This window comes from Mercenaria mercenaria, chromosome 2 (assembly GCF_021730395.1).
Source record: "Mercenaria mercenaria strain notata chromosome 2, MADL_Memer_1, whole genome shotgun sequence".
NCBI lineage: Eukaryota > Metazoa > Mollusca > Bivalvia > Venerida > Veneridae > Mercenaria > Mercenaria mercenaria.
The window spans coordinates 94,112,479-94,124,929 of record NC_069362.1 but is presented as its reverse complement, the minus strand read 5'-3'; the positions used below and the strand labels follow the sequence as shown (position 1 = coordinate 94,124,929).

The window sequence follows — 12,451 nt, the reverse complement described above, 5'->3', positions numbered from 1 at the left end:
ATCAAATCATAAATGAAGCTGCTATTGTGCAGACAAGGTCAAAATAGCTAATTTTGGGCCTTTCAGGGGCCATAACTCTGGAACCCATAACGGGGTCTGGCCAGTTCAAGAAAGAAACCAAGACCTTATAGTGATACAAGTTGTGTGCAAGTTTGTTAAAAATCAAATCATAAATAAAGCTGCTATTGTGCAGACAAGGTCAAAATAGCTAATTTTGGCCCTTTCAGGGGCCATAACTCTGGAACCCATAATGGAATCTGGCCAATTCAAGAAAGGAACCGAGATCTGATGGTGATACAAGTTGTGTGCAAGTTTGGTTAAAATAAAATCATAAATGAAACCACTATTGTGCAGACAAGAAATTGTTGACGGACGCACGGACTGACGACGGACAAAGGGTGATCACAAAAGCTCACCTTGAGCTAATAAAAAAGTTACAATATAAGTTACAATATACAGTAACAACTAAGGGAAGTTAATCTTAAAAAAAAATATTTTTTTTAAAAATAAAAAAAAATTGTAAGTCCACACAAAAGTCACTATGTAGAGATAGGTCAAAATACACCTCAAAATTGGATGTAACATGCATGTTGTACTACTGAAAAGTGGTCTTGATTTTTCCCTACGACTAGTAATGAAAAAGTTACAATATAAGCTATATATAGAAACAACAAAGGGAAGAAATTCTAAAGACGGGACCTGCACATGATATTCCGTCTCATGATGGTGTACAATTGTGCCAAGTTACATCAAAATCCCTCCATGCATGAAGAAGAAATGCTCCGGACAAAGTCATTCTTTTATCTGACCTTTGGCCCCTAAGTGTGACCTTGACCTTAGACCTAGGGACCTGGTTCTTGCGCACGACACTCCGTCTCGAGGTGGTGAACATTTGCGCCAAGTTATATCAAAATCCCTCTATGCATGAAGAACATATGCTCTGGACAAAGTTTTCATTCTTATATCCTTTGACCTTTAAGTGTGACCTTGACCTTAGACCTAGGGACCTGGTTCTTGCGCATGACACTCCGTCTCATGATGGTGAACAATTGTTCAAAGTTACATCAAAATCCCTCCATGCATAAAGAAGATATGCTCCGGACAAAGTTATTCTTGAATTTGACCTTTGACCTCTACGTGTGACCTTGACCTTAGACCTAGGGACCTGGTTCTTGTGCATGACACTCCGTCTCATGATGGTGAGCAATTGTGCTTGTGTAATATGTCCCGTTTTTCAAACGGGCGTATAAAAAGTCAAAGGGAGATTTTTCCCACCCATTCAAATTTGCTTATGTTTTACAGTCGTAATTTCATACCTCATCTTCATTTCTATCAGGGAATGCTAATCGTCGTCTCTCTAACTTGGCACATCGTATTGCTGTAAACCAATCTACTGCTTCCTACATTCAATGAGAAACATTTCTAACTTTTAAAAAAAAAAAAACTTCAGACAATTTATGACAATCTGATGATGACATACAAAATAAATAACAACTAGACATGGAATACAGAAATGATCCATCAGGACTGATCCAGAAGCAATGTCACTGGAGCCACGAAAATGTGTATAAAGGAAATAAAACAACAAAACTTCTTACCAAAGTGCCCTTGACCTTTTTACCATAGTTTTTATTACTTATGGAGATACTGATACACATTGAAAGCTATGACTTCAATATTCTTTTATTTTGGCACAACTGGCCTTGAAAGACACCAGATGGAATTATCAATAGCTTGACAAAATAGGAATACATGTAATGACATATTTTGAAGTATTTACATGAATGAACTTAAATCAAGTCTGGTGTAAAAGTGAGCCAGTATTCCTCCTTACTGGGAGCAGAGGTTTGAGATTAAAGCCTCACACCCAAAGAACATACCAAAATGAAACAAACCTAGAAAAAATAGTTACCAGTATCGTATAATCAAAACTGAATTAGTGTACTTCTTGATCAGTCCAGGTTTTTAATACTCCAGTAAATCATTTCAATTCTAATTATTGTAAAGATATTGTATCCTGATGAAAGTCCTAGTGGACTAAAACTAGTTAATTAAATTAAATTAAAGTCTAACGATGTTTGATGTGCAATTCCCATCAACCAATTTTTATAGTTGTACTTTTTATGACAGTACAAGGACAGATAAATGCGACATGAACACAAAGACTATACTTCTGAATCAACACTCATTTAAAAGGTTTAATATGCAAATATCAAAACAGTCTGTCTATGTCTCACTGACCATAAATAGATATTTTCCTTTCAATAAAATCAATGTCTGTCCAACTGTAAGGCCACTGTAACTGACATGAGACTACATATGTCTACAGTGATGTTATTAAAAGTTCTATTTGTGGCTGATTGTGAAAAGTTTGTCCATGGATGTTATCACAGTGTACCAGAAATACTTTTATTTACCTAAGAAACATCACAGTAGAGGAACAGCTTTTGTTTACCTTCAGATGAAGTGTCTCTATGTTGCAATCATCAAAGTAAAGGATGAAATTCTGTTCAACATTTGAATACCTTGGAAACATCATGGTGGAGGGAGAATTTTATTTTCTTTCAGACTCCCATTATCATTACTATCTATTATTACAGTGGAACAACTTTGTTTTGTCTGGGTTTAGCAACATTTTTCAACAGCATTTCTGTAATGTACCAGCAGGCAGTCAACCTGAACAGCGTTCCTGTATTCTGTACCATGCTGATCTGTTCTCTACAAGTAACTGTCAACTTCTCCACATGAATCAGTTGTTGGAAGACCAGTAATTTCAGACATAATTTTTTAGACATAATTCTTTATAAAATCGACATGGAGAACACAAAAGGATCAAACTTATTACTCCACCACACATATATCTGCACCCTCCCTATTGAGCTAGGGGGGCATCTACAGTAGAGTTAGAGGTTTTGATTCATATAACATGTAGAAGAAAGAAAAATAACTGTTTACCTTAGAATCCTCACAGTAGAGGAAGAGATTTCTTGTAGTTCCATTTTTCAAATAAGAAGCCTGGAAACCATTGGGGTTGCCAATCTTATCTGGTACAAATACTACATTTACATCATCTAATGGTACTGTGTCTTTTGGTCCCTTTGGCTGAAGAAAAACAACATTTTGGAATAAATAAATGATTTCGTGAATGTGTGTTCTAAACAAATCATTTAAGCTTTCAGTTCAACAGATTTATGAGTAGAAAAACTGTATAAATGGACTTATAAAACCAAACTTTCGGAGGGAGGAGATTTTCAAAGTTTTCCATATAGCCAACTCGCAGTCATGTTTTAAAGCAAACCAGAATAACTTGAAGGAACTTTATGGAGAGACTCCCACGGAACATTTCTGTGAAACTACCTTGAAATAGGGTTAGCAGTTTTTGACAAGAAAATTTTCAGGGTTTTATTCCTCCAGTAACCACGGCAACCATAATTCTAAATGGATGACCTAGACTAGAGCGAATTTAAAAGGGGAACGCCCTTGAAGCAGTCCTTGAAGCTGGCTTGGTAGGTTAGGAGGGGATGTTCTTTAAAGAATTTGTGGATGATGGAGGGACAGTGGACATCCAACAATCTTAGAAGCTCATGATTGTGCTAAAGTAAGCTTAAAAAATTGAGAGTGGGGGCTGTCATGGGTGAGGTAGAAGGTAGAAACCAGGGGGAGGATGGAGTGTTAGGGATCCAAAGAAACAACAGAAGTTAGTGTCAGAAACAAACAAAAAATTAGATGCGTAGGCCTGGGAGTATAAAAGATAACATCAGTTAATATGAGAAATGTAAAAACAAGCTAGAGTGGGATAGTAATGGTGGAGGGGTGAAACAGAAAGGGATGATGGATATGAGATACAAGAGGATCATCATGACCCTGAATCGCTCACCTGAGTAATATGAGCCACATGTTCAAAATGGCAAACTGATGCTAAAATATTACAAAGTAGGTCAGTACGTCATATTCATAGTCACTGAAAGTCAGTTTTAAGATCTGTGTGCAAAACTGTACATGTCATCCAAATTTCAAGGCTGTATCTTAAACAAGAGGATCATGATGGTCCTGAATCGCTCACCTCTTCCCACATGACCCAGTTTTGAGTATGACGTCGTTTTTTTCTATAATTTGACATAGTAACCTAGTTTTTGAGCTCATGTGACCCAGTTTTGAACTTGACATAGATATTATCAAGATAAAAATTCTGACCAATTTTCATGAAGATCCATTGAAACAAATATGGTCTCTAGAGAGGTCACAAGGCTTTTCTATTATCTGACCTATTAACCTAGTTTTAGAAGGTACGTGACCCTGTTTTAAACTTTACCTAGATATCATCAAGGTGAACATTCTCACTAATTTTCATGAAGATCTCATGAAAAATATGGCCTCTAGAGAGGTCACAAGGTTTTTCTATGTTTAAACCTACTGGCCTAGTTTTTGACCGCACGTGACCCAGTTTCGAACTTGACCTAGATATCATCAAGATGAACATTCAGACCAACTTTCATACAGATCCCATGAAAAATATGGCCTTTAGAGAGGTCAAAAGATTTTAATAATTTTAGACCTACTGACCTAGTTTTTGACCGCAGTTGACCCAGTTTCAAACTTGACCTAGATATCATCAAGATGAACATTCAGACCAACTTTCATACAGATCCCATGAAAAGTATGGCCTCTAGAGAGGTCACAAGGTTTTTTTATTATTTGACCACCTGACCTAGTTTTTTATGGCACGTGACCCAGTTTCGAACTTGACCTAGATATCATCAAGGTGAACATTCTGACCAATTTTTATGGAGATCCATTCACAAGTGTGGCCTCTAGAGAGGTCACAAGGTTTTTCTATTTTTAGACCTACTGACCTAGTTTTTGACCGCACATGACCCTGTTTCGAACTTGACCTAGATATCATCAAGATGAACATTCAGACCAACTTTCATACAGATCCCATGAAAAATATGGCCTCTAGAGAGGTCACAAGGTTTTTCTATTATTTGACCTACTGACCTAGTTTTTGATGGCACATGACCCATTTTCGAACTTGACCTAGATATCATCAAGATGAACATTCAGACCAAATTTCATACAGATCCCGTGTAAAATATGGCCTCTAGAGAGGTCACAAGGTTTTTCTATTATTTGACCTACTGACCTAGTTTTTGACGGCATGTAACCAACTTTCGAACTTGACCTAGATATCATCAAGGTGAACATTCTGACCAATTTTCATGAAGATCTAATGAAATATATGGCCTCAAGAGAGGTCACAAGGTTTTTCTATTTTTAGACCTACTGACTTAGTTTTTGACCACACGTGACCCAGTTTCGAACTTGACCATGATATCATCAAGATGAACATTCAGACCAACTTTCATACAGATCCCATAAAAAATATGGCCTTTAGAGAGGTCACAAGGTATTCTATTATTTGACCTACTGACCTAGTTTTTGATGGCACGTGACCCAGTTTCGAACTTGACCTAGATATCATCAAGGTGATCGTTCTGACCAATTTTAATGAAGATCTTCTGAAATATATGGCCTCTAGAGAGGTCACAAGGTTTTTCTATTTTTAGATCTACTGACCTAGGTTTTGAAGGCATGTGACCCAGTTTCGAACTTGACCTAGATATCATCAAGGTGAACATTTTGACCAATTTTCATGAAGATCTTGTCAAATATATGGCCTCTAGAGAGGTCACAAGGTTTATCTATTTTTAGACCTACTGACCTAGTTTTTGAAGGCACGTGACCCAGTTTCGAACTTGACCTAGATATCATCAAGATGAACACTCTGACCAACTTTCATTAAGATCCCATGAAAAATGTGACCTCTAGAGTGGTCACAAGCAAAAGTTTACGGACGCACGGACGGACGACTCACACCGCGCGATCACAGAAGCTCACCTTGTCACTTTGTGACAGGTGAGCTAAAAACAAGAAAGTAGGTCAGTAGGTTGAGGTCACAGTCAGGTGACCCCTAATTACTTGGGGTCATCAGGTAATTATAATTAAACAGTCTAGGAAATATGATCTGATAATTTTTTAAGTATTTATTCCTATATAACTCATATAGCAAGTGACCCCCAGGGCGGGGCCTCTTTTCACCCAAGGGGAATAATTTGGACAATCTTGTTTGACATCCACTAGGCAATGCTACATACCAAATATCAAAGGCCTAGGCCTTAAACTTTCAGACAAGAAAATTTTTTTTTCCCTATATAAGACTCTATGTTAAATTTGGGACCCCCAGGGCAGGGCTTCTTTTCACCTCAGGGGCGTAATTTGAAAAATTTTGGTAGAGGACCACAAGGCAATGCAACATACCAAATATCAAAAGCCTAGGCCTTGCAGTTTCAGGCAAGAAGATTTTTAAAAAATTTTCCTATATAAGTCTGTGTAAAACTTGAGCTCCCCCAGGGCAAGGCCTTTTTTCATCCAAGGGTTATAATTTGAACAATTTTGGTAGAGGACCTCAAGGCAATGCTACATACCAAATATCAAAGGCCTAGGTCTTGTGGTTTTAGACAAGAAGATTTTTAAAGTTTTTTCCTATATAAGTCTATGTAAAACTTGGGACCCCAGGGGTGGGGCCTCTTTTCAACCCAGGGGCACAATTTAAATAAACTTCATAGAGGACTATTAGATGATGTCACATGCCAAATATCAAAGCTCTATGCCTTGCGGTTTTGGACAAGAAGATTTTTAAAGTTTTTCCTTTACCAGAGTTCTGCATGGAATTCAATTCTTTGAACAATTTTTAAAAGGGGACCACCTAAGGACCATTCCTGTGAAGTTTGATGTAATTCTGTCCAGCAGTTTTCAAGAAGAAGATTTTTTTTAGAAAATGTTGACGGACGCACGAAGCACAACACACAACAGACATTGAGCGGTCACAAAAGCTCACCATGAGCCTTTGGCTCAGGTGAGCTAATAAAAGAGGAGTGGTATGAGGAACATTTTGTATACTAAGTCTTGTTTTCTTTGTGCTGGGTTTAATGTCACACCAACACAATTATAGGTCATATAGTTACTTTCTAGCTTTGATGGTGGAGGAAGACCCTTGGTGCCACGCCGTGCATTTTTTCATCATGGGCGGGCACCTGGGTAGAACCAACTACCTTCCGTAAGCCAGCTTGATGGCTTCCTCACATGAAGAATTCAGTACCCTGTTTGAGGCTCCACCCACATAAATGAGGAGTAACTGATTTGAAGACAGTGACATTAACCACTCAGCAATGGAGGCCCTTGTTATACTTAGTAACAGTATCATATAAGATATGATAGTTGAAGAAAAACAAGTATGCCCACAGGCAGAATGTCGAGCCCGCCAGCTGTCTAAGTGTGACCTTGACCTTAGACCTAGGAACCAGGTTCTTGTGCATGACACTCAGTCTCTTAATTGCATGACACTCAGTCTCATAATGGTGAACATTCATGCCAAGTTACATCAAAATCCCACTATGCATGAATAAGAAATGCTCCGGACAAACTTCAATTTGACCTTTGACCTCTAACTGTGACCTTGACCTGTGTAATAGGAACATGGGGTTTGCGCATGACACTCCTTCTCATTGAGGTAAACATTCATGCTAAATATAAACAAGATTGGTCCATGCACGTCGAAGTTATGGTCCAGACAAAATCAGACGTACACGCACACACGGACGCACCCACGCACATACACCTACCAGCCAAAAGTGATGACTAAGTCGAGCTCACCGCAAGCTGGTTCGACGAGAACTCCGAGCAGCATTTGAAAGTCTGATCCTATGACCTTTACCTTAGAGGTACCTGACCCTAGACCTTATGATGTCTGGCCCCTACCAAAACTAATCCTTGTGTGACATTTGATGCTTACAGGGGTGGCAATTAAGTAGAAAGAGTGGTTTGAGAAGCTTTCCACAATACTATAATCAACACTACTACATATCTGACCCCAGTGACATTGACTAAAATTTTAGGTACCTGACCCATAAGCATAATGCATCTGCTCCTTAACCAGACCAATCCTTGAGAGGTTTGGTGAGGATAGGAACAGTAGTGAAGAAGATAGAGCGAAACTGAGAAGATTGACAATAATCTTAAACCAGAATGCAACAGTGACATTTGGCGAGATCAATAGGCCTCCTTTTCTTAAAACAGTTGAGATAAAGTGTTAAAACATGTGCTGTAAACATAAAAGCTAAGTCTATCTGGATTAAATTCTTCTTCTTAAAACCTCTTCATGTGTAAAACTTATCATAGACTAAAAATAGTTACCCCTTCTTTATTGAAATACTGTAGACAGTTATCTTTGGAATTGATAATAAATCTCCTTTGGTTGTATTTTTTATCATGTTTGCCTTTCTTCATTAGATTGCCTTCTTTAGTGTTGGAGCTATAAGGCGATTGTTTGTCCGGGTATACAAATTCCTTACGCTCATATTTAGCTCGTATAAACTGCCACCTTAATATCCTGAAAAAAGAAAATGTCTATGTAACAACCACATAGCAAACAGACAGACGGAAGTAAAACACACCATACCAATTGTAACTAGAAAATGCTTTTGTAAAAAAGCGCATGTCTCCCCCAATGCAAAGTCCTATAGGCAAGAAGTCAATAGGGGTCAGGAGCGAAAGTCAAAGAGACACTGAATGTTGGCTGCAATAGGGATCATCTACTTGGCATGTCCAGTCATCCCGCTAAATTTCAACACTCGTGGCCTAGTGGTTCTCAAGTCACTGTTCAGGCTCCTGTGACCCTGACCTTTGATCAAGCAGTGCTCCAGCTAGCTATTTACAGCAGGGCGCATCGCCCGTTCCGTAATTCGTTCCGCCCTGTTGCCCCGCCAGGCACCCTGCCCGTTTTACAACCATTTATTTCTTTTTTTTAGCCAAACTTCCCTTTTTTGCCTCTGTGATTATAATACACTGCTTTATTGCCCCCTTTTTATCGAGTGATACACGCCGGGGGGCATTGACATAATTAGCAAACAGTTAAACAATATTACCTGCTGTAATCGTGCCCGAGGCAGACCATGATATTTTAGACTGCTCCACTAGCATTAAAATCATTGAACATTAGTGTTAAAACAGTTTGCAAACCAGTCTGAAATCATTATCATTTCGCGCCACCTGTCAAAGTGTACTTTCGTTTTCGGTAATATAGTCGTAAATACCCCTTTATACACAACTGAAACTTAAGTCCAGACAACAGACATTTATATGTAATTAATAAAAATCGATCACAATCAAATTTAAATAGGAAAATATTTTGATTTTATCGTTTTACAAGTTTTTGAAATCGAAAGTAAGTTGTCGTCTGCTTTGTGAAATTGCCGTTTTTTCATGAAGATTTCTTTGAAATTAGTTTACTAAGATGTAATGACAGAGTACACTTTAATGTCAGATACTGTGAAATGCTGTTAAACTGTCTTTGCATCATAATATTTTTTCAAAAATATTGTTTAAACTGGACATACGACGACTTTTAGAAAAAAGTGTAACCATATCCAGATATAAAATTTAGATACCCGGAATATGTCTATTACAAGTGCTAAACTTGCTTTTAGACTGTTGTAAGTTAAAAACTTTGCCTGATTTCATTTATTTAAGTGGAAGTTTAAACTTTATTTTCTGTATATAATATGTTGCAGGTATAAATTTATAAATATCAAGTAGCCTACATGGAGAAGATGTGTACTGAAATTGTAGCAAGTAAAATAGGCCTAAACACATAGATATTGTTATTTAGTATGCAATTACAAAGAAATGTTACAAGTTGAAAATCAATGCCAAGTAAAATACAAACAGCAGAATTTTTAGTTAATAAATAGGTGCATTAGAGATGACAGACATAGCCTATTAAAAGACCATACCTAAAGTGTGCCAAAAACCATGCCTAAATTATGCCAAATTCCATGCCTAAAGTATGTTAAAATGCACTGTATGCATGGACCAGTTATATTTTTTTCCCGTAGGAGCACGGTCCCGGACCGACCACCACCCCAGAAGTGCCCTTTTCAGTGCCAGCACCCTGCCCTTTTTTAATCCTAGCTGGAGCACTGTCAAGTGACCTCAAAATAAATAGGGGTCATGTACTCTGCATGTCCAATCATCCTGTTAAGTTTCAACATTGTAGGTCAAGTGGTTCTCAAGTTATTTCCAAAAAATGATTTTACATGAACAGGCCACTGTGACCTTGACCTTTAATAGACTGACCCCAAAATCAATAGGGGTCATCTACTCTGCATGTTCAATCATCCTATGAAGTTTCAACATTCTGGGTCAAGTGGTTCTCAAGTTATTGATCGGAACTGGTTATCAATGTTCAGGCCCCTGTGACCTTGACCTTTAACGGAGTGACCCCAAAAACAATAAGGGTCATTAACTCTGCATGAACAATCATCCTATGAAGTTTCAACATTCTGGGTCGAGAGGTTCTCAAGTTATTGACTGGAAATGGTTTTCCATGTTCAGGCCCCTGTGGCCTTGACCTTTCACAGAGTGACCCTAAAATCGTTAGGGTTCATCTACTCTGCATGACCAATCATCCTACGAAGTTTCATCATTCTGGGTCAAATGGTTCTCAAGTTACTGACCGGAAATGGTTTTCAATGTGCGGACCCCTGTGACCTTGACCTTTCACAGAGTGACCCCAAAATCGTTAGGGGTCATCTACTCTTTATGACCAATCATCCTATTAAGTTTCAACATTCTGGGTCAAGTGGTTCTCAAGTTACTGACCAGAAATGGTTTTCAATGTTCGGGCCCCTGTGACCTTGACCTTTAATGGAGTGACCCCAAAATCGATAGGGGTCATCTACTTTGCATGTACAATCATCCTATGAAGTTTCAACATTCTGGGTCAAGTGGTTCTCTAGTTATTGATCAGAAATGGTTTTCAATGTTCAGGCCCCTGTGACCTTGACCTCTGACGGAGTGACCCCAAAATCAATAAGGTTCATCTACTCTTTATGACCAATCATCCTATCAAGTTTCATCATTCTGGGTCAGGTGGTTCTCTAGTTATTGATTGGAAATGGTTTTCAATGTTCAGGCCCCTGTGACCTTGACCTTTGACGGAGTGACCCCAAAATCATTAGGGGTCATCTACTCTTCATGACCAATCATCCTATGAAGTTTCAACATTCTGGGTCAATTGGTTCTCTAGTTATTGATCGGAAATGGTTTTCAATGTTCAGGCCCATATGACCTTGACCTTTGACGGAGTGACCCCAAAATCAATAGGGGTCATCTACTCTTCATGACCAATCATCCTATGAAGTTTCAACATTCTGGGTCAAGTGGTTCTCTAGTTATTGATCGGAAATGGTTTTCAATGTTCAGGCCCCTGTGACCTTGACCTTTCATGGAGTGACCCCAAAAACAATAGGGGTCGTCAACTCCAGCAGCCCTACAACCCTATGAAGTTTGAAGGTTCTAGGTCAAATGGTTCTCCAGTTATTGCTCGGAAATGAAGTGTGACGTACGTACGGACGGAAGGACGGACGGACAGACGGACGGACGGACAGGGCAAAAACAATATGTCTCCTGGGGGAGACATAATTAACCTCTATCTATTCCCTTTAGTTCAGTTATGAAACTAAATTTTGTCATTTTGAGTAACTTTCCCATCTGGCAACTTCTCAATAATTACAAACAATAGTTATCAGTAAAACTGATGTATATCTTGACAATACCAATAAAATGGAACAAGAAAAGAAAACAACTAAAGGTGACATAATAAGGTAATTATTGTATTTAGTTATATTTATTGTATCTGACAATTTTTCAATATTATAATACTTTATTTATTTCCTGTTTCAAATATATTACTCTAACATAATTTTGACATCTACAAATAAGTACAAAAGGGGAGATAAATCTATAAAAATTCAAGACAGAGATGTTTTTTGCTCTCTGTATTTCCAGTCATCATATCTGCATTGCTCTTAAAAGAATTCTACATCCCTTGGATGATTTCAAACCTACAAGGTCAAGTGATTCAAGGTCAGCAATCTTAACCACTCCACCACTGTTGCCCTATAAAATTTTCCAAAGAATGGACAAGCCTACTTACTCAACATCGGTTTTTGTTGGACGCTTGTAATACTTTGGTAAATGCTGTTCATACTTCATGTTCACCACATCATTTCCCAATTCTGACATTTTCTAAACATGAATGAAATGAAAATACATCATGGGTATCAGCAGAAAAATTGACATACACAATACACAAATTCCTCCGGGACCAAGCCCGAAGTTCTTTATTTAAACCCAGGTGTATTAATTTTTGTCAAAAATTTGAAAATATTACATAGACTGCTACTAGATGCACAAAAATTAATAACTGGAGTTTTGATGAATTTCTACCCTTTTTTTTGCAAAGCTTAAGAACAAGTTATGTCTCATTGTACATACCTCCAGGGGTGGCTGTAGGAACTTTTTGAATTTTTAATCATTTCAATTTTATGAA

General features: G+C 38.0%; 1 protein-coding gene across 2 annotated transcripts in view; it reads right to left on the bottom strand.

Annotated features, from left to right (window-relative positions):
- Window positions 1-12,451, bottom strand: part of LOC123564610 (arf-GAP with dual PH domain-containing protein 1-like) — a 59,347-nt gene that overhangs the window by 29,035 nt on the left and 17,861 nt on the right. For both annotated transcript variants that reach the window (XM_045358316.2, XM_045358318.2), the window contains exons 3-6: window positions 12,056-12,147; window positions 8,254-8,449; window positions 2,956-3,102; window positions 1,317-1,400 (exon numbers count right to left, since the gene is read on the bottom strand). In XM_045358316.2, coding sequence (XP_045214251.2) covers window positions 1,317-1,400; window positions 2,956-3,102; window positions 8,254-8,449; window positions 12,056-12,147 — 519 coding nt within the window. The remainder of the gene's footprint in view (window positions 1-1,316; window positions 1,401-2,955; window positions 3,103-8,253; window positions 8,450-12,055; window positions 12,148-12,451) is intronic.